Source organism: Pelecanus crispus, chromosome 4 (assembly GCF_030463565.1).
Source record: "Pelecanus crispus isolate bPelCri1 chromosome 4, bPelCri1.pri, whole genome shotgun sequence".
In the NCBI taxonomy this organism is placed as follows: Eukaryota; Metazoa; Chordata; class Aves; order Pelecaniformes; family Pelecanidae; genus Pelecanus; species Pelecanus crispus.
In genome coordinates, this window is record NC_134646.1 from 53347395 (window position 1) to 53370598 (window position 23204).

At 40.4% G+C, this 23204-nt stretch overlaps 1 protein-coding gene across 1 annotated transcript in view; it reads left to right on the forward strand.

The window, feature by feature from the left end:
- Positions 1-279: 279 nt before the first annotated feature.
- The window catches only part of MTMR7 (myotubularin related protein 7), a 58198-nt gene continuing 35273 nt past the window's right edge, over positions 280-23204 (forward strand). Inside the window, 5 exon segments of the mRNA XM_075709863.1 lie at positions 280-416; positions 8983-9185; positions 9308-9430; positions 9657-9714; positions 9768-9822. Of these exon segments, the coding sequence (XP_075565978.1) occupies positions 280-416; positions 8983-9185; positions 9308-9430; positions 9657-9714; positions 9768-9822 (576 nt within the window).

A 23204-nucleotide genomic window follows, 5' to 3' on the forward strand; every position in this document is an offset into this window, starting at 1 on the left:
TGGAAAAAATGCTCCCTTTTCGCTCTAGACGAAGTTGGCCATAAGCTTGCAGGCTGTCTGAATACCCCTGCTGTAGCAGGGAGACCTATGCTGCAAGTAGTGACTAGCTCATTGGATGCTGATGTACCCCGGAGGGAAGAGGGTGCCAGCTTCTTTGTCTCTGAAAAATCAGAAATTTCAGAAGACTTGCCATCACAAACCTATAAATGTATCAGTTAGGTGGGGACAACCTGGGTGAGAATGCAAATATTGCTGATTTTCCCACTGTGAATTTTGACAATGACTGAAAGTCGCCATGTTCTTGGGGATGTTGCCAATGCTGACCCAATGATAGTAGGAGCTGTCCATGAGGATCACACCAACAATGACCACACTATTGTGGAAACTGGCTGGCCAACAACAAGCACGATTGGGCAGTAGTGAAGGTCTACAAACTGATGTTCACCCTCTTTTCCAGAGATAAATGATGAGAAGGGAGTATATTGGTGCTGAAAGGCAGGCAGCAACTAGAAATAGAGGCTTTCAGGTGTGAACTTTCGTATCTGCAAGTCCTGCCCCCCCAGTAGTCAGCTTGGGCTACAATGATACAGTCCCACTCCTAGCTTTATAGAGGCAAAATCTTTTCTGACTCTGAGGAGACCACAATGGACTCCAAGCAAAGCCCAGACCAGGACCCAACATTCTGCTCTTTAAGGAGTATTTCCTCCACAGATTCTTCCAGCTGCACTAGCAGCAGTTTCTGCATGGTGATCAAATCTGGATATGTGTTGGGGTCCCCTTTATCATGGTCCAACAGCATCAGGCCAGTTGCCATAGCCTGGCCTTGCAAAGCCAGCGAGCAGTAGCATCTCTGAAGCAGAGGGAAGGACTTGAAAGGATGAGACTCTGGAGTACTGCTCTTACATAACCTAAAGATACATAACGTGCACGAGGCAGATGGCTGGCAAGCATAGCCACAGAGAGGTCTGCCCTGTGTGGGCACCAAGACCATGGAATAGCTACGGAGCCAGTCGGATAGGAATGGTTCCCTTGAGACTTGTGCAGACATAGATCAGCATTGGAGATGTAAGCTGGCAAGTAACAACTCGCTCAGTTCAGTGGTTCATGTTGTGGCATGCAGCAAAAATAGTGTAGACATATGCTTTACCTGTTGAATGTAATCATTAAGTTGGTTAACTGTTAACCTCAGAATGGACAGTTATATACAACCATATCTGTAGCTATCTGCAGTTAATGATACATCTCACCTCACATATTTTTTTCCAGAGATTGCATCCTTTCTGCTCAGATGGGGACTGTTCAACCATGGTAATTCATGGACCCTGACTGTGACCAGGGAGCAAAAGTATGTTGGAGCAATACCCTGGACATTCCACTCTCAGAACAGATTACGACAAACACTGTCTTCTCATGCATAACCCATGCAAATAATTGTCAGAGATCAAGAACATAAATCTAATACTACACAGGGTGAGAAACTGTCAGGAGTTAGAGATAAGACATTTCCTGAGCCTCAGAGCTTTCAGCTTGGGAATGCCAGAAACAGTTCAAACTTTCCTCAGAACCCACCCCAAAATTTAATTTTTTCCCCAAACCCAGGAAGCAGTAATGGAGCCTGAAAAATACTGACCAGGTGAAAGAGAAACAAAGTGAATTCAAGTATAAAACTGGACAAATTTTGGAAAAACACATATGAATTCAATCATAACACCCTTTCAGCCTGAACACAGACGTTTCTATGACCCTTGCTTAATCAGCTATTTCTCAAAAACTAAATTGCTTGTCAGCAGCTGAAAGATTATCGCGTAATCTGAACCTCCTTTTCACAGAAGGTTAGTAAGTGAGACTTCACTGACAGCTTTCACAGTGTCAGCTTATCTCCTTAATACTAAGGTAGATAAGGGGCTGAGGTGATCACTTGAGATTCAGAAGGATTTCAAGAGGCACAAGTTAGCCAAAATTAATTCTGGCCACTTAGTGTGATGGCTTCTTGTCAGTAAGATAGTAGGAATCACATCAGTTTCAGCTGCTCTGCATAGATATTCAAAGAATTGTGTTTTGCTTTAGCACTTTATTCAAAAAAAAAAAAAAAAAGAAACCCTCATCTTAAGGTTTCCTTTTAAAGCACAGAGACAAACAAATTCTTTATCTGAAAAATAGGCTTTCATGTGGTGTGGATTTGGGATATGAAGCAGCATTTCAGTGAACTTTTTATTATGTATTTTTGGGAAACACGCCATTTTTTTTGTTTCCCTATGTATAGCATTGGAGCTTGTGCAAAATTTGGAGAGTAATGGAAAATAATTTACTGCCATCACAAACTCCTGCATAAATGTCATAACTGAGAAGGCCACATTTGCTTCATTGAATTATGATCATCATAGGTCAATGGGAAGTTTCAAGATAAACTAACTCTTCAGTATTTTAAACATAGCTTTAGCTAATTCTTATACAAAGACCATGGGGTACATTTCCTCTGTTATCCACTTTTTCTTTCTTCTCTGTTCTTTTTTCCCTAAACCCAGATATACCCTGTCCATTTCTTTTTCTTCTTGTTGGGAAAAATGCTCTAGGTAGACCATTAATACAGTCCTGTAAGTTAAGAAAAAGTTCTTTGTGAAAATGTTGGAAGCTGCCTTGCTATCATGATTTTGCTTTTCATTGAACAATACTGCTTCAGACTACACATAGTTGTGGTCTGCTTTGAACTCAGTAGTCTTATTTTCTTCTCCTAAGTTGTTGCTGAGCCCATGACTGAATGTTTCAATGGAAAGGGTCTATGAAGATAAAAATGCATTATTTTCATTTAAATAATTTTTTAATATCAGTTAAGAGAATATTTCCTGCCTAATATTCTGGATGAGATATTGTAAAGGTAGTCAGAGTGTCACTAATGCTAGAACTTGGATAATCCTTACATCACTCTCTAGGAGCTAGGACAGCTTCTTAACATGTCTTCTCAAAGAGAATTCCATTATTCACTGTCACTCATGCCTGATACCTGACGCTATAGTAAAGCTACTTGCAAAATTTTTAAGTGGAAGAAACACATTTTTCTGGTAGATTCTAATGAAAAGTAAGTTCTTTAAAGACTAATAAATCAGCTTTTCTTCTAAGTTTCTCTACATAGCTGGAGATTTAACTTAGGAGCAGACCTGCTCAGACATATTCAAGCATCGCTAATGTATGGGGGAGGTGGGGGCTTCTCTTACAGGTTCCCAGTTCCCAGTATAGTCATCCATTACAGCAGTGGCCTGCTGAGAAGCAGTAAAGGGCAAGACGAAGCAATTCCTTTTCACTGAACTATCTAACTGGTGAAAGAGTGTAGGTAGAAATAGCTATATATATGGATTTGCAGAATGAGGTAAATGTCTAAGCAGTATTTACACTACTTCAAGAGTTTAGGAGCTTTGAATCATCTTGTGGAAGAGTATATTTATCTAGTGGCTATACTGAGAAGCACTTCTCCATTTTCCCCCTATGATCCCTGTTGTAATAACAGACCCCTTCCTTTAACTGCTATACATGGTATGACATATACTAGCTCATCACAGTTGACCTCCTGAGACTGTACTCTCTAGCTGGTTGTCCTAACATGCTTTGCTATGAAAAATGCAGCAGTTTCAGAGTAGCTGGATTAACTATTCTAATCATGATGAAATGCTCTTATTTAACAGATAGTTATCCCTTTGCCAAAATCCTACCAGTTTCCTCAAGCTGGGGTCCTGGTTTCGGCTGGGATAGAGTTAGTTTTCTTCCTAGTAGCAGGCATAGTGCTGTGTTTTGGATTTAGTAGGAGAAGGATGTTGATAACACACTGATGTTTTAGTTGTTGCTAAGTACTGCTTATGCTAGTCAAGGACTTTGCAGCTTCCCATGCTCTGCCAGGTGCACAAGAAACTGGGAGGGGGCACAGCCAGAATAGTTGATCCAAACTGACCAAAGGGCTATTCCATACCATATGATGTCATACTCAGTATAGAAACTAGGCGGGGTTGGCTGGGGAGCCGCGGTGGCTGCTCGAGAACTGTCTGGGTATCTGTTGGCAGGTGGTGAGCAATTGCATTGTGTATCACTTGCTTTGTATATTATGATGATGATGACGATGATGATGATGTTATTATTATCACTACTATTTTACTTTATTTCAATTATTAAACTGTTCTTATCTCAACCCAGGAGTGTTTCTCACTCTCTCTCCCCCATCCCACTGGGGCAGGGGGAGTGAGCGAGAAGCTGCATGGTGCTTAGTTGCTGGCTGGGGCGAAACCACAACATGAGAGAATCCTCATGTGAGTAGCTGGACATATCTCCTCAGTCATCCTAGAATTCTATCTGTTTTATTTCTCTACTATGCATTTCAGGCCAGTTGTATATCTAGCCAGATACCATGTATCATAACAGTTTGTCTATCTGTAGAATAGGATCAAAACCATTCTTATTTCCAGAGGTCTGCTGGTATTCTTTCCTGCATAATTTTGCTTTTATAACAATACGACCATGTTTTATAACAAGACAGAATCAAAGACTGCTTTGAGTAATTCTTGAAGGAAAAGTTAAAAGGTCAAACCTAGTAACAGTTAGCTGAGTTAAACAATAAAGTGAAAGCTGCTCCCTGCATCCTTTACCTTGTCACATGCAGCTCCTGCTAGATTAACTGGGGGAGAAGTTTGTGTGTCCAAGTGCATTTGCCATGAGAAATGTGCATGTTCCCTGAAAAAGTTCAAAAGTTATGAAACAAATATAAACAGACACAATGTTTCTGAATCTATGGTACTGATTATCCCAGGTGTAAATGCTATCAAGACACCTACAAATTGTACGTGTGCATTTGCACCTTTGGCTTTTTGGCTGCTATCGGCAGTGGCAACAGGCAATAGGTAACAGGCAAACAGGAGTTTTGATGCTACAGTTTATGAATACCTGCTACGTCTCCTGCGTGAGTGAAATTACCCCGCCTCACCAGCCCCCAGCCCAACTCTTCCGGGTTTGTTTTCTTGTGTTTTTCATTTCCCCCTTTACCCTTTAACTCACCTGGTTCACTGTCACCGCTCACTTTCAGCTAGCCCCTTTCCTTCTGCATCACATGGGAAGCCAGTTCATCACACAAAAATAACTGAAAAGTAGACAGCCAAAATAAAGTAAACAGCGCAGCAAGCTCACTTGGCTTATAAATGCCAAAGCCAGATAAACACTAAACCAGAGCATGGGCAGAGGGAGCTGCAGGGCTGGAAGGCGAGGTAAGAAGAAGGAAAAACAAGCTAGTGCTCTGCCTTGCTGCACTGGCAAAAGTTACTTCATTTCAGCCATACTATGAGCCTGTGTTAGATGCATACAGTAGTGCAGTGCTGGAGCATCTCTTCTTGGGGATATTGGCACCAAAGAAAGCTCATCTGGAAAGAAGCTGTAGCACTATAAAGCTACAGTACCTGCTAACGGTACGTGGTCTTAATGTGGTTTTGTGTTGGAAAGAGGCTTGCTAAAAAACTTCTTTAAAAGCCTTCTTGTTTCTTCAGCCACATCCTTGCATTGTGGGTCTTCCTAGGGTTCTCATGCATTGGGATTTTTAAAAAGGTGAGAAGCTGATCTGTATTAGGTCATACAGCTCCTGTAACAGACTTCTGCAAGCAGGTTCTGCCACTCCCATTGATATTAGTGTCCAAAGTCCTTAAATAAACAAACATGAATTTATGGGGTTTTGGCATTTGTATTTTCAAAACGCTGTGATAGTATGTCCACTAGCATGTTCCTGAAGCATTAATCTTTATCATTTAAAAAGTGGCATGAAAATCCCTGACAAAAGAAATTACTATTTTATGTTATGAAGGGGTTAAAATAGTAGAGTAGCACTGTGAAAATGGTGGAAGAAAAGAATTTTCAAACTACAAAGTAGATATACCTAAAATATATATTATCATGATGTCCTGGTATTGTTAATCCATAATTACCAATTAACAAGTCACATGATTATTTAGTGCATTACAGGTGTAGATATATAATTTTTAAGAATGTATTTACATATTGTACTTTATGCTAAAACCCCGTATTGTTTCCCTTTTTTCTAGTATAAAAAGTCTACTTTGCCATGGATCTTACTGGATATTTCCATTAGGAGAAGACTGATAAAAAAGTCAGGTGACTTTGAGGCAATCCTGTTTGGTTGGTTGGTTTGTTGTTCTCAACAAATAATGCACAAAGACCTGTATGCTGAATTGCAGGAGAAAGTGGTGTTGCCCACAAATCACTTCTTGCCAGCACTGAGTCCAGAAACATTTCCTTGGTGAGATGCCACTGGAACCTCTGGGTTTTTTTTTCTCCATCCCTTATCCACAAACCCAGAGCTGCACTCAAACCAGTACTGTCTGCCTTTAGCCCCCAGTAACATGGGCTGCCCTAACCTCCATGTCTTCATCCCACATACCAGACTCTTCAGGTAGAGGATTCTGTCATGCTGGATATAGTTGTCCCAGCAACAAAGCTGTTATACCACCAATTTCAAGTTGATTTCTTCCCTACACGATATCATTTAATATACGGCTATAAATCTGAATGACAATCTGTAGACTACACTTGAAAATAAGTATTAATACAAGTACATAAATTTATTCTTTGAGTTTATGTTATATTAAAGTGCAGCCTACAGGAAACCACCTTTGAACTAGGAAAATATAACTGTAAAACACAAATAAATCTATAAAGCCTTCCAGATCTAACAGGATGATACAAATGCAGGCCTACCCAGGTAGGTAGTAACAGATGCAAAATATCTGAGCATTCAGGAGGCTCCTTTGAATATAACAGAAATTTTTACATATTGGAAGTGAAACGTGCTTTCAGGTTTTACTAGGTGAAGGCTGAAAGTTGACTCTACTGCTTATGGACATAAACAATAAATACACTGGTATCATTCTAGGCCTCAGTGACTGGCCTTCTTCATGGGACATTAATCAAGAACTTTGTTGGCAGTTGCAGCAGATAGGTCAAAACCTATGGAGGCATAGCAAGTTAATTTTCCTGCCCCTACATCTTAGTTGAGTTAGAGCAGTAGACTATGCAGCATTGTTTTTTGTTGTTACCCTCACTGTACCTCTACTGTGGACAGAGGATTTAATTTCCAGGATTGTTAAGGCAGCAGTTTCCATGAGTGTGAAATGCAAATGAAAAATGTTAGAGAATTTTTAGAAGGTTGTGCTTACTGCAGCTTTCCGTGACAGTTGCAGTAGGCATAACTTTTATCTGAACCCGAGTTCTGTTTATAGCTACTCTTGCCCATTAATTATTTTACCAGCCCAAGACAGGTCAAAAACTCTGGCAGGATGTTGAGCAACTGATAGCTACATAAACAGTCTCCTTTGAGCAATGTCTTAGTTTTGCAGCTCTTGATGAATGTGAAGCAGAGATAAAGTGCATTCTCACTTAAGTCTGAGAGTCTTCTTCCCATCAACAGTAGGACTTGAACTTGGCTGTGATGAATCACAAGATGTACCAGAGAAAAAGTAAATACCTCTCGGGACCGAAAGGATAACCGTGCTTTCTTCCAACTTTACTTACTCACTGGCAGTAGCAAATGCCAAAACATGATAATGTATGCAGTGAATCACATCAGCCATAACTGCAAAGGAAACATATTTCATGGTTGGTTAATTCTTAATTGATTCAGATAGCTCTGGCCTAAAATAGAGAGCAAAATGTGCCACTGATCAAGACTCTTGTGAAGTCCATGCTTTACGCAATTCATGCACTTTTATGGATGCCATCTGGTGAATTTTCAAACAGAAATGGTATCTCCAACCCCCCTTGCAGATCTGAGTGAAGAGAGTGAGACAGAATGATTAAAAATGCGCAGAAGAGAAGAGTTTTCATCCAGTTGATGGTGTCTCAGATTATGTCATACCAGCCACTCCTGCCCAATAACTGCAGTTGAACTATGAGAGAAAGGAGGGCAGAAATGGGCTAAAACAAGGGAAGAAGGAAGCAGAATGGTCAAATCCAGGGATAACTTATATTCCACTCATGATAATACAGCTTCTGTCTCCTCTAACCAAAGAGTTGGCGTAAAAAAACCTCATGATGCTGAATGATCTAGCCATGCCTTAGCAAGGAAGTGGCAGGATTGGAGAAACATTGGCAGGACTGGAGCCAGTACAGCTATCTATACCAATTGCTCCCTTTCCCTTGGGGTAAAATGCATTCACACCTTTTGGTGGCCCCATCTTATTTTCAGCCCATATTTTAACTTTCACAAAATAGATTAAGCATGCTCTGTTCTCTGCAGGTGAGAGAAGGATATGTAGGGAGCTTCTGCCGCTCTTGCCATTGCCTTTGTGTGGTTTGACAGGTCTCCACATTTGTTACTATCCCTTGATGAGGCTAGTCCCTATTTCTAAAGAATCGCTGGAATACATTGATCAATACAGAACACCTGGGCATTTTACAAGCCTTAAAGGCTACGGTTTATCAGAAATAATATATTAGCACCTCTAGTCATTTGCACGTTGGCATAAACACTAGGAAGTTTCCCTTTCTGCTCAGAATATGATAGATATTCAAAGATGGTTAGAGATACCTGTTCTTCATCTTTGCGCAGGTAAGATGGGGAATCCAGCTCTGCAGCATTTCTTTTTGCTCCAAGAGTTAACACGCCTCTTGGACCAGGCAAGGCAAAAGATGGGTCAAGGAATTTCAGACGTAAGACTGAAAATCTTGTGTCACAAAAAAATTTCCCCTTGTGCAAATCTGAGGATGCAGCAAAATCGTGAATTACAGAAAAGCAGACAGGCAGAGCTTGAGATAAACAAGATTCAGTGCTTCGGTTTCAGTAAGTGCAGCTTTTGTCTTTGAGATGTAGCACCCGCTGGGCCAGGGAACAACGACAACAAAAAAAAAATAGGGGGAGGCCATCTCAGACAGAGCTCCCTTTTATGTCTCTGATCTTATCTTTCCCCAAAGAAAGGACAGAGCGATGTAATTCAGATAAGACAGCAAACCGCTGAAGAGCCACCTCCGGGCTGTGCCTTTGGGTGCCCGGGCGACCAAGCTGCCGGCGGGGAGCAGGGTCCCCGCGGGCTGCGGCCGGGGCCGGGGCCGGGCGGGCGCGGAGCATCCCCGCCGCCGGGGCCGCATGGCAGCTGCCGGGGAGGTGGAGCCAGCCGCTGACCTGCCAGCATCGAAACACGGGCACGCTAGCTGCTTTGAATAAATCCTCCCTTTTCCCTCCCTACCTGCGCGGAAAACGCCAGGAAAAATAAAATATATTTATTATTTTTAAAGAATTTTTTTTTTTTTTTTAAAGCAGGGCTGGCAGGAGAAAATAGGAGAGAGGCCAGGTGCGTACGGCCGCCCCTCCGCCGGCTGCGGGAGGTGCATGAGGAGCTCGGCCGGGCGCCGCCGCCATGGAGCACATCCGGATGCCCAAGGTGGGTGCCGGCGGGCGGGCAGCGGGGCCGGCGGGCAGAGGGCCGCTCGGGGCCCCGGCCGCGGCAGCGTCCCCGCCACCGTCCCTGCCGGCGTCTGCTTCAGCTGAAAGGGGGCTTCGGCCGCAGCCCTGCGGGCGTGGGGCTGAGCACAGCCATCCTGTGCCTGCGCGGGGGCTGCTGCGGGCGCGGGGGGTCGGCCGCTTTGCTCTGAAATCCGCCCAAATACGCCGAGAGGTGAAGGCGTTGGTTTGCGATGTGGGCTGAGGATTTAGGGGGCGGTTTAATTGCCTTTTATTCAGTCCCTCCTGTTAACGCAGACACTGGCCGTGAGTTGTAGGTATCCAAAATGAGAGGTGTCTTGTCTGCTTTTCGGATGCCTTTAGTTGACCCCAGTGTTTCAGACCTGGTGATGAATTTGCTTAGTGTTTGTATACCGAGATTAGACCAGTGTAATAATTCTTTTCAAATAGCTTTCTAAGCACGAGGCCTGTATATGTTAACAAAATTGCCATCTTGCTCTAAAAAAGAGGATACAGTTTTGATAGAAAATTTAGATTGAAAAGAATTGTACCAATTGAACCTGAGCAGTATGTTAATTTGAAGCCGGGGTGGGAGATATTTTCATATTACTTGTTTTGTTATTTATTTATGTACCCAAACCCCTGCAGTTAAGAAATTATTTGTGTTTGATTTGTGCCTATTTGTTTATTATCATTATCTAGTATGTTGACATGAATTTTACATTAGCGGCTCTTCATACATCATCTAGATTTTTGGGCCTTTAGGTGTTAAGCTTCAAATATACTAAGAAGATAGACATTTATAACAACAGCCTTTCCTGTCGTCTCATCTCATGATCTATTATCTGCCTTCGTGGGAAGGAAGAATATCAGAATAGTAAGGATGTATCCTACTGCAGGTAGGAAACTGTCAGTGGAAGTTGTCTGAGCAGATGTTTCTGACCATTAGCTGAAGAACGTTGAAAGCTTGAATTATGAAAATAGTGAAAACAAATTAATAAAGGTAGAACAAATCCTAAAAACAAATGGTTATATTTGCTGTGAATGGAAGACCCAGGCAAGTCCCTGTTGTGGGCATGGAAGCTTATCTGTTAGCTTTTCTACAAGCAAGCCCTTAAAATGTTACTGTGCATATGTAAAACCCATTTCTGTATCCAACAGCTATGAGAAAGCACTGTACTGATGACTCAAGACACTGAAAATCTTACTCAGTGCAAGGTGATTCTGCAGTCTTGGTTCCTGGCATTCCCTTACATTATAGCTATGCTAAAAGTTATCTCTCTAATATAATAAAGCAGTTTAGAAGGCATGATTTAAAGGTACAAATGATACAAAAATCCTTTATAATTTCTTACATAAATGTAGAAAATCCAGAACAGTCAACATGAGCTGATATTGAAATACTTCACCTCTCCAGTTACTCCTGATACACTGACAACTCAGCGTACCTACAGTTACCTAGCAGAATTGATAACTTTGATTTGTTTGCTCAAAACCACTCGTCTTACAATCAGCCACCAGCACAGTGTTGGGGTTTTTTTTGTTTTGTTTTTACTGATTTTTTTTTGACAATTTGGAGTTTAATGTTAAAAGATTTCCAGTGCTGGCAATGTAAAAATAGGTAAGGGAACGCTATGTGAGTATAGGGATGTTCTCACTGTATCATATGGTAGTCTCTGGTATCACATTTTCTGACTCCATCCAATTTTGTCCTGAGAAGAATTTGACAAGCAACAGCCCTACTCTTTAAAGGTACTAATCTCAGATTAATGACACTTTCCTTGATTTGTATACTCAGCCAAATGGAAGATCAAGAGATATCCCATACTTAGAAAATTAATAAACTTAATAATATCTGAAAACAAAACTCTTGCTCCATGTAAAACTTTTCCTTCAAAAGTCAGTAAAAAAGGTCTATATCACATGATGTCTATCAGGAGCTGGCAACTGTTTTTTATTTTAATTGAAATATAACTGCAGTGGGTGGTGGTTTGTAAATATTAAAATAAATCTGATGCAACTGTCATAAAAAAGCAAAAAGAAATTGCATACCAGTTGGACCAGTAGTTCGTTTATGTCACTACTCTGCGTCTGACAGTGGCAGAAGGAGAGCAGGTAAACCTGGCCACATTCTGCACCCCCTCAGCATCCACAGTTGTATTAGGGTCCAACCCTTCCTATTTTGATTAGTATCTATTTATGGACCTCTCTGTGTGAGTTTGCCCAAGCTCCTTCTAAACATGCTGACACCCTCTGCCTCTACAGCCTGCATGGAAGCAAGTTCCAGAAGATCATGGCTGTACAAAAAAATTACTTTCTTCTATCTGTTAAAAAGTTCTCAGTAGATTCATTCAATACCCCCTGTTTCTAGCTTCAAGGATTTGGTGAATAACAGTTCCATGTTCACTTTATCCATGCCTTCACCGTAAATTTTGATCATAACTCACTGGATTCTAATAATTCTGATAACAATGACCCCAAGACCTCTTTCCTGTGTGGTAACTATCAGTTCTGAGTCCATGGTTGTGTAGATATGGTTTAGATTGTTTTTCCTGTAGGTACACTACTTATGTCTAGCTGTGTTGAAGCTTTTCTGTGTCTCTTTTGCCCACACACTCTGTTTTGCAAGGCTCTTCTGGAGTTCCTGTGCCACAGATAAAGCATTTGGCTATCTAAGACCGTTTATGATCATCCACAGACTTGAAGATTTCACTGTTTATTCTTTTCTTCAGGTCACTGAGAAAGTTGAATAAAACCAGTCCCAGCACCAGACTTTGTAGAACTTCACTGTCCATCCTGAAAAGAGACCATTAAGCCCTAGTCTTTGCTTCCTGTCCTTTAACCAGCTTTGTCTGTAAATGGACCTTTCCGCCAATACCATGGCAACTTAGTTTCTCTAATAACCTTCGATTATCAAAAGCTTTTTTTGAACTCTAAATATATGATGTCCTCTGGGTCACCTTTACCCATGTGCTTCGTGGCAGTGTCACAGGACTTTGGCAGGATTTCCCGCTGCAAAAGCCATTCTGGTTCTTTTCCAACAGACTGCTCAACAATCCTGTTCTTTCATGCACTGTTGACATAACTACATAATTTTGCTAATGATACATTGTCTAGTCTTTCACCAAAAGGCATGATACCTTTAAGTCTGGTTCTGAAGAGTTTAACTGCTGTCTCTCCTTACGTCGTGGTTTAACCCCAGCCAGCAACTAAGCACCACGCAGCTGCTCGCTCACTCCCCCTATCCTGATGGGATGGGGGGAGAGAATTGGAGGAGTGAGAAACACTCCTGGGTTGAGATAAGAACAGTTTAATAATTGAAATAAAGTAAAATAGTAATGATAACAATAACAATATAATAATGATGATGATGATGATGATAATAATAATAATAATAATAATAATAATAATAATAATATACAAAGCAAGTGATGCACAATGCAATTGCTCACCACCTGCCGACCGATACCCAGACAGTTCCCGAGCAGCCATTGCTGCTCCCCGGCCAACTCCCCCCCCAGTTTCTATACTGAGCATGATGTCATATGGTATGGAATAGCCCTTTGGTCAGTTTGGATCAACTATTCTGGCTGTGCCCCCTCCCAGTTTCTTGTGCACCTGGCAGAGCATGGGAAGCTGAAAAGTCCTTGAGCACTACTTAGCAACAACTAAAAACATCAGCGTGTTATCAGCATCCTTCTCCTACTAAATCCAAAACACAGCACTATGCCTGCTACTAGGAAGAAAACTAACTCTATCCCAGCTGAAACCAGGACACCTTAGCAAGTAAAAGTAGCAAGTCAATAGAATCATAGAATCATAGAATGCTTTGGGTTGGAAGGGACCTTTAGAGGTCATCTAGCCCAACCCCCCTGCAGTGAGCAGAAATAGAAACCAGGTATCTTGACAGTTGTCTCCATTATTTTTGAAATGGTATTCCCTAGTCTTCCTGGACCTTCCCTGGACCTTTTAGATAGCCAAGTCCCTAACACACTATTTTATGTACTGAACGCTATTGTTCTATCATTATACTATCGGTAGAACACAGAGTGCATGCATGATGTGTGCTTATATGTACGTACATATGCAGTAATGATGTTTTCACAAAGTAAATGTCATCCTGTGTGTGAAGGCTGTCATTTGAGTACATTTAAGAGTTGCTAAGAGTCACTCATTGCTAAATAGAATTATATATAACTCCAATAATCTTTTAAAAACTAAAAATTAGTAAATCCACTGTCTGCCATGAGTATGGATTGAGCAGCAAGATAGTTTAGGATAACTGCCAAAGCCCAAAATGTGACAAACTGCTCATAACAGTCATAAAAAATGAATAAGCAATGCTTCTGCACAGACTAGAAGCACATCTTGTTAACATGCGTAGAGATATGTCTGGCCATGGACAGGTTGACTGATAAAGAGCTCTGACGATATGTTTACTTCATAGGGGGACTTCATGCACTGTTGCTAATCAGTTACTTTATTTTATTTACCACTGTTCCATATCATTTGTCTTTGTATATTGGCAGCAGGCCTACTGAATGGCCTTCTTATAATAAAGAATACATCACATTTATCCCTGGTGTAACAGCTGTCTTTAGTGGAGTTAACCCAGAAATTCATTTGGCTCAGTATCTCTTGTTAACGCAATACTTGGGATGACTTGAGTTGTTCGAGTGCTTTCATTTTTGTGATGTCATGGTAAGGTATTTCCTTTCAACGATCCCTTTCTCAGGCATCATTTAAGACATGTTGCCATTTCTCATAATGACAAATCTTTCTACCAGCTATATTACGTTCCAAAAAAAATTTCCAGCATGTGTAAATGAGTGTTGTTCCCTTTTGTTTTCAGTCTATTTTCCTTTCCATAGTTCTTCCATTTCATTAAAAAAGCTTTATAATACAAGTCAATTTTTCCAATGCATCCATCAGGAAACCCATATTGCTTAATCCACTTTATACATGACATGTGGCAAAATGGCAAAAAATTTGTCCATGTGCTCATCTAGGTCAATGGCAAAATTGAACCCAGCAAAGTTGGATTTCACTTCAGTGATGCAGGAAGATGGCAGCAGTCCTGAGGCAATATCAGGAACCCGCTGGGGATGTGGGCTGGTTGTTTCCCCTACAGGCCAGGGAATGGAGTGCCACAGGCACTTTGCCATAGCAGTCCTAGCTCTTGGCTAAACTTTTATTTAGTTTGCTGCTTAGGAAAGGCAGAGGAGGTGAGACTGGCATGGCCCTTGCCTTTTATTGGTGTTTTGGGTCATCAGCTTACGGTAGATACTTTACTGCAACCTCTTTTGAGTACCAAGTTGATTTTCTGCTTTTCAAGTGTTGTGCAAAGGTGGACAGTATTCACTTTTCTGTTCTTTCTTCTAAGTATATAGCTTAGAGCAGTGCACCTTGTAGCTCAGCTGGTGCTTTCTGTTTCCATAACTGTTTTCTAATTTTACATCACTGTTAGGAAATGTTTAACCTATTCTGGGGCCAGAGAAGTAATGACTTCAAACATGTCATTCTACTCAACTGCTTATACTCAAAGTGATGCATTAAAACATCTATGCTAATTCTGGAAAATTTTGACTCTGATTTTGTGCATTATAGATTTTTTCTTGTTCATAAATCTTCCCTGTTTAGGATGCAATTTAGTTTCCTTTCAATTCCATTTATTCCATCTTCGTGCTGTGGAACTCTGAGCACAAATGATAAATGTAATGCAAATGAGCTTTATAATATACTATGCTGAAAAGCGTTCTGTGGTTTGACATTCATGACTGGAGGTGGATGAAATTAAAATAGGAACTGCAGAGGATATCTAGGTGATGTGGGATTGGATTTAAAATCTCAGTTTAGAATTTGCTCCTAAAATATTTGTTTTGAATTAGAGTCATCAAGAGACCTGCTTATTAGTGTCAGTTTAGATTTAAACAAAATCTTGTAACAGCCATTATTCTCAAAAGATTTAGTCAGAAAATGGTCAAAAGATCATGCAAATCATGGTTATTTTGCATTCACGATACCAGTTTAATTAATTTCCAACTCAAGGGTATTTTTTTCTAACCCACCTCAGAGAATTGTGGGCTTTTTAACTTTAGCTATATTTGACTGGATGTCAGAACCACAGCCTGATTACAGTATGGACCACAAACTCACAAATGATACAAATGGTATTACAGTTTATCTCACTCATACATCATATTTTCACAGCTAACCCCACTGGCCTACAATCCAGCTGAGGTTTGGCCATCTCAGCCTCAGTTTTCTCATCATCTTTATCATTTAAATCACTTAATATGTCTTTTTGGAACTGGAGGAGATCCAGAGCTGTCTTTGATTTGGGTGGGTTTCAAGACAATTTCATTATTATTGAAATTAAACTAACTCCTGCTCAAAGAAATATTTCAGTGTAATTTCAGTGAATCACGTAGCCAGAATTGCTCTTTGGGTCTTGGATTTCCTTCTCGTCCACATCATGGGTTTAGTTTAGCTCATTCCCACTGTATATACCAGACTTTGTCATGTTATATTGGAAGGTTTTGGCTGCTGTTTTATTCCCTGAGCAGTATTTCCTTTTTCTTGTTCACTGATTTGGATGTTTTATTTCTTTCTCTCTTGCTATTGGAGTGTTTCAGTTGGACCCCACCTTCTTTCCACTCTTCAGCTCTTATAATTTTATTTTTCTTTACCAGGAACTTTTCAATTAAATAATTGTAAATTGACATGTTTTTATTTACCAGACCAAAATGAGTCACAGAAGGCTATTGTTGCTGCTGAAGTTCTGTGAAAGCATCAGCAGGGTTCTGATGAAAATTTGCCTGTTTTTCTGGCTGTCTACCCAGGAGATTACTGGGGATCTGAGAACTATACTTCCTTCAAGTCAGCGGTGAAATTGGAGACTTTGGGGTTTCCAAGCTGCACAGTCCTAGGTCAGTTCTGCAATCTGGAGACCTCTTGGTTCCTGGGTCCACAGTCAACGTCCTGCAGCTCTCACAGCCCACACCAAACCAGCACATCTCAAAGTTCTGGGACACTTGCATTTGGCTGTGGATTTGAGAACTTTGGTTCACCCTGTGAAACCAGGAACCTGGAAACTCAGGTAACTCTGGCTTCACTCTTAGGACACTAATTTGGTCTCCATGTGGTAGAGCTGAAGCTCCTCCCCACCCCTGCCAAAACTCTCCTTTCTAGAGCTTGGAGTTGGAAGTCTCACTTCTGAGCTTCAGGGTGCTCAGGGGTTTCGGGGCGCCAGCTCTTTGGGAGAGATGTCAAAGGGATGGGAGTCTATTAAAGTAGGGATGAACAGATGAAATATGAAGTTGTGAAAAGTTGCATCGAAGTTTTCAAAAAGAAGTGTTGCTATTTTTAGACAGTCAAAAAATCTTCATCCAAAGTGAAAAACTTTGGAAGGCATAATTTTTCATATGGAAACAAAAGATGTTTTCATCAATAGTTACTTCATTTTTGATTAGTTGCATCTATTTTTTTACTTTGCTAAATTTTAATGTGAATAAATTAAATATTTCATTTATTGTGATTGCCCTGGAAATGCCTCCAATATAGATAGACTTTAGATTTTATGTACCAGGTTGAACCTCGTCTTGTACCAACAGGGACATTCTGGAGGGGTAAGAAAAAACTAAGCCGGTATGATCCAAGGCACTGGCTATTTCTATTTGCCACACAGGCACAAGATGTGCATTGCTTAGGGCAAGGAGCCAAACCAACCTTGGCAGATTCAACACAGGAGCACACAACAGTCATGAAGTCTTCTGTGCCATTCTCTTTCCCTAATTTTATTACTTATGCAAAATTTATTTGTATTACAGATGTGTTTGGTCCAACGATGTTGTTCTGGTGAGGCAGCACAACCCTATATCCTGTTGCTGGAATTTCAAAATATCATGAAATTATCATACTTTTCTCCCTTTTCTTTGAGGTTGGAGTAGGTGGCACGGGTAAAACTGCTACATAATCCGTAAAAATCCTATTTTGTTAAAGTGGGTTGCAATTTTTCTGTTGGCAACGTAATGAAATATCTAAATGATTGTATGCCACTGTGGTTTTTCAACTAACTTGTTTGTTGCAGAAGACTAGAACTAAAACTTTGGAGTGCAGTTTCAGCTGAAATTTCACTTTTCTGTTTATTTGGGTGAAGTTTGCATTGTTGTTTTCTCCTGTTTTTTTTTTTTTCCTTTTGGGCATCACTACTTATGGGATGAGATTTTTACCATTTAGCATTAGGTATATAATTTAAAAACAGAGGCTCCATGGACATAGTAACAGGAATTTCCAGAATCTCATTAGACTGGATTCACAGTCTCCATTCACCATTTATTCTTCATGTGCGTATGTGTCTTGGTTTAACCCCAGCTGGCAACTAAGCACCACACAGCTGCTCGCTCGCTCTCCCTCTGGTGGGATGAGGGAGAGAATTGGAAGTGTAAAAGTAAGAAAACTCGTGGGTTGAGATAAAGACAGTTTAATAGGTAAAGCAAAAGCCACACATGCAAGCAAAGCAAAACAAGGAATTAATTCACCACTTCCCATCGGCAGGCAGGTGTTCAGCCATCTCCAGGAAAGCAGGGCTCCATCACACGTAACAGTTACTTGGGAAGGCAAACGCCATCACTCCAAACGTCCCCCCATTCCTTCTTCTTCCTCCACCTTTATATGCTGAGCATGATGTCATATGGTATGGAATATGCCTTTAGTGAGTTGTGGTCAGCTGTCCCAGCTGTGTCCCCTCCCAACTTCTTGTACACCCCCAGGCTACTTGCTGGTGCGGTGGTGTGAGAAGCAGAAAAGGCCTTGACTCTGTGTAAGCACTGCTCAGCAATAACAGAAACATCTCTGTATTATCAACACTCTTTTCAGCACAAGTCCAAACCATACCCCCATGCTAGCTACTATGAAGAAAATTAACCCTATCCCAGCCAAAACCAGCACAATAAGCTTCTTAGTTACATAAATAAGATACTGAAACCTACATGGCATTAATACCTTCTTAATTTTCTGTTATAATAATCAACTTCACCTGTTCACTACTCTTAGATCTGTTTTCTCACTTCTGTAATGTGATTCGTATTTCTCACTCTGGTATATTAATATGCATTCTCTTGAACATATACTGAAGAAACAGAAAATTACTTTTGGTCCTCTTCATCCATCTCTCTGTTCTTAATCTTTGGTCATCCCACATGATGCTTTGGAAGCGTCATGTGAAACAGGTAAAGGTGTTAAAACATGTCATATATTCATCATCTCAAAACTCTGTGCTCTGTGTATCTGTAGGATAGTTGACCATTTATATAATAGCTGATTTAATGTTTACTGGTTATATCTAATCTACAGTGAGCCCAGGAGCATACTGACCTTTGTGCGGTGAATGACTTACCAAGTGAGCACAGGAGCTGTTTTACTAGAGCAGACTAGTGGTGCTTCTAATTTTGCAACCAAAACATCTGATTCAGAATACTAACAGGCAATGTAAAGGGAAGTGAGAGAAAGATTGATCCATCTGGGAAGATGCTTCCAAATTTATGTCCTGAAGCATGAACACTGATGGAGCCAGTGGTCCTAATCCAAAAGTCATTTAAGGCAATGAAAGAATTCCTCTGGCTTGAAAAGACTCAGGATCTGGCATTTTGTCTTTTATGTTTTTGGTTCTATTTTCACTTGGTTTTCTTTACTTTACACTCCCCTTAGCATTAGGGCCCTTCTATTCTGAATACTTTTTCACTTTTGAGACTTGATTTTCATACATATGCCCGTTTCCAATATGCACGTTATTTCTGTTTTGGTTGTAGTGTTGGGTTTTTTTTTCTTTTTTAAAAAGTCTTTCTCTAAATACCTTGGTTTTCCCACATCATGTGAGTGGGAAGGCACTTTCTCCCTTGTGAGATCTGTATACTGACTTATTGTATTAATTGGAAAGGTAGTTTGTCTTTAGATTTCTTGTTTTGTGTCTATTCTTTTTAGATTTAGAATGTTCTGTTAAGTCCATAATAATAAAAATATTTTCCTAATCCTGGAATTGGCAGACCTCCTTTGGATTTTCTATGCCAGCCTTTCATATTTTCAATAACGTGACCCTCAATAAAGAGGCAGCTGGATAAAGTCATAAAACAAGCTCTAAAAAACCTGGATAGCCACATACTTTAATTTGCTCTCTTGGTATCTGTGTCTAAACCAGTAACTCTCAAACTTACTGTACTTAAAAAATGGTACTGAAAATCATTAAGACAGCATGTCTGCAGGGTACTCTTTGATTTCTGTTTATGCATAGTAGGAGGCTGAGGCTGGAGCAGAGGATTTGGGAAGTTTGTCTTTGGAGTGGTCAGGGCTGGAATCTCTAAGCCTGTTAATGGACTTGAGTGGGTGGTATTTGATCTATCGGTGTCTGTAAGCTAAAGGAATGATCTATTTGCAACAGAAAATACACACTGACATTTCCTGGTGTGCAGGTGTACTCTGCTGAGAGAGTCAGATCCCTACCATGAGAAAAGGGAGTCCAACAAATCCATCTTTAATGCAAATCTTTTGTGGCCTGCACAACTCAAATGGGCTGGTACTGCTGCTCTAAAATAGACTGCTGAACAGGGCATAATTTTGAACATGCAACAGAGCAGCCTGTATCAAATGGAGGAATTAAATGCACATTTCTTTTCAGTGTCTCTTGGCTGCATGCAGAATTCTTTCTCCCTACTCCAGCTTACTGCTGTGAGCCATAGGATAATTTTCGGTATATCTTTTCAGAACTAAATCTAAACAATTTTGGAAAATGTAGTAAGATTTACTGACTTGAGGAAGCACTTTTTTCCCTAAATTAAAGCTATTCGATATGGTTTTAAATAGAACACACAGAAAACTTAGGAAATTCCTCAATTGCTCTCTTCTTTTCTAGATAAATGGGATCTAATATGGACTGAAAAAGGAAACACATTATGGAAGAGCTTTGTGTTGCAATGTTGACACCATATTGCAATGCTATATACACTTGTAATAAGTTACTGTTCACTGCATCCATTATACAACTCAGCTATATCTGATAACATGGTACTGACCTCACACTTTTTATAGATCTTAGCAGACAATAGGTTTTTTTTTTTTTAATCCAAAGTGTTAGGTAATTTGTTCACTGTCTTACTAACATTACAAGTCATTCCTTATAATTTTTTTCAGCTCTTTTCCAGTACTCCAGTTTCACTTTAGTCCTTTAGTAAATTGGACTTGCTTAGGTTTTTCTTTAATATTTTCCCCCATCCTGTCAGGTTTGCCCTGAGGAAACTTTTCACAACACAGAGCTTAAAGTGTCTTTACTTAAATGTAATAATTTTGGTATTTTTGGCTTTGTTTGATTCTTTTGACATATGCAACCATCTGACTCCATGTTACAGATTGATTGTGCATTATTTTACTGCACTTGGGAAATCTTTTCAGAGATGGAAATATAAAAAAGTTAAACAGATCAACTACAGTTTTTGTGATTCTTATGAAATAGAATAGAAACCACATTAAATGACAGCATCAACTGGCAATTCGGTTTTACTTTATTCTTGTTCCAAAATTATGCAAAAAGATCACTTATTGTATATTTTGTTTAATGAATACAACACTATAGTATCTTTGTGTGGAAAAAAATTGTAATAACATTTGGTCTTTTGCATGTTGTATTTTTTCACTCTCAGGAATTATGCTAAACACATGGATAGCTGGGGTCAACCAGGGTGAAGAAAGCTCAGATATTCCACTTGGCCTCAAACCATACCAGCTGTGCTCCTTTTTTCTCATTAGGCTCAGGCTTTTGGCTTGCACAAGCTCTTCCCTCAGATTTTGCGTGCCTGCAGTGCTGAAGCCCGTCAGAGTCCTGTCACTAATTCCCAGGATTCGGTTTCTTCTTGCCTTTACTTGCATGTGTAACATCACAAGGTGAGTAGGGAAGGCAGCTGAAATCCCCGGGCAGTCTAGGAGCTGAAGGGAAGATGATGACCTGGAGGAACAAGAAGAAGCCTTTCTAGGGTTACATGTGTGCCACTAACCTGACAGGCCCCGCCCTGTTCCTTGGCTTTGGGTCAACCTTTCCAGCAGCATAGACTGTTGTGAAAGCGGTCTTTCTTTACCCCTGAAGAATCACTGAAACTCCTTTGTACAGTCAAATGTCAAGGTACTTGATCAGCTTTTATCTGGAAATTGCTTTGACAGGCTTTTCTTGTGGAGCAATGAATTTTAACTGGCTGAACAACAGAGAAGCTCCTGAGAATATGGCATGAGCTAGGACATTCCTCGCTTACCTGTAATTAGCAGCTTTGTCCTGGCTGGGAGGGTTTTCTGGCCTTTCTTCCTTTTTTGTTATAAGGAATTGGAGGAATTAGTAATGGTTCCTCCTAAAGGAGTGGGGAGCACTCGGTGATACATGGGAGAAGAGCTATTTTGTTCTTGGGTGCCAGATAGGTTCTTCTGCTTGTGTTCTCCTTCTAGATGCACAGTGATAATTGTAATGGGCAGCTCAGTGGTTACCATGGCAGAACTGGCAGAAAAGCATCTTCTACTTCAGGTTTAGCTAATAGATGGGAAGCAAACACACAGACCAAAAACCTGTGTAGTGAGTATAAAATTCTCTGAGATGATTTTTCCTGATTCAAGACTTGGTTTTATTTGAAAATCCTCCAGTAGAGACCGTTTTGTGTCAGATAGCATCTCCTTGCTGTACACAAGTGTTTTTGTGTCAGGAAGCAAAGCGATGTGGAGAGGTGTGGGACTGAGGTTTTGCTCTAAGGCATAGTTTTTTCCAGTCTGACCTATCTGCTTCTCTCTCCTTTCCCTACTTGAGTCTAAGTTCACAGTCAAAACTGATCCTGCATCTGAAGGAGCTTTCCCATGTGCAGTTATAAACAGCATGAAAAAGGAGCAGTAACTTCTGCATTTTTTTATGATGCTGCCATGTGTCTGGAGATACCAATATGTCTTAAAGAAGTGAGAATGAAGGTAGCATATTCAAGAAGCATTTAAAAATAGGCCATGCAGTCAGAGCTTATTCAAGAAGTAACCTATACTAAAATTGAAAACAAATTAGGGTACAGAGACACTTTTTAGGAATAACATTTTGGCACGCCAACTTTTCTGAACAATTTCAGGGTCATATCTTTGCCATTCTTCCTTAGGTGCGAGTCCCATTGAAACTGGTGAGAGTTGTGCCTGAACAAAGCTTTGACTCATGCTTTTCCTTAATATGACATCTTTTTCTTGAATGACCTCCTGGCAACCTTGTTTATAAGTCATTTGTCATTGTCATGTTTATTCTCTGAGTGAAAAGTACCTTCCATCTGTTCTTAATCTGCATTCCCTTTAACTCCTATTTTTGCCTCCTTTTTTCTGTCATCTGTGTTGCATTGAAAATACAGTTTCTGGCCAACTTTATTTATCCCCATGTAAGGGGTTGTAATAATTGAAATAAATTTCTTGGCAGTCTTTTCTTTAAGCCTAGACAACCACAGTCATCAGGCAGAAATAAATGATGGGGGCAACAGCTTCAAATAAATTATTGAAGTTTTTACTTAGATACTACTCTCCAGACTGGCTTGGCTAATGCTTTCTTTTTTGTTCCTTGAGCTCTTCCAGCTCTCAGCTTTGCAGGCTGGTTTTGCTCTTTTTTATTCTTTACCTGGTATTTTCTGATCTGGTCTCTCCCACCAGCTGTTCGTTTTAGGCAAAGCACATGTGCGTGGTGTGTATGCTTTTTCCTGGCATCTGTCTGTACATACATGAT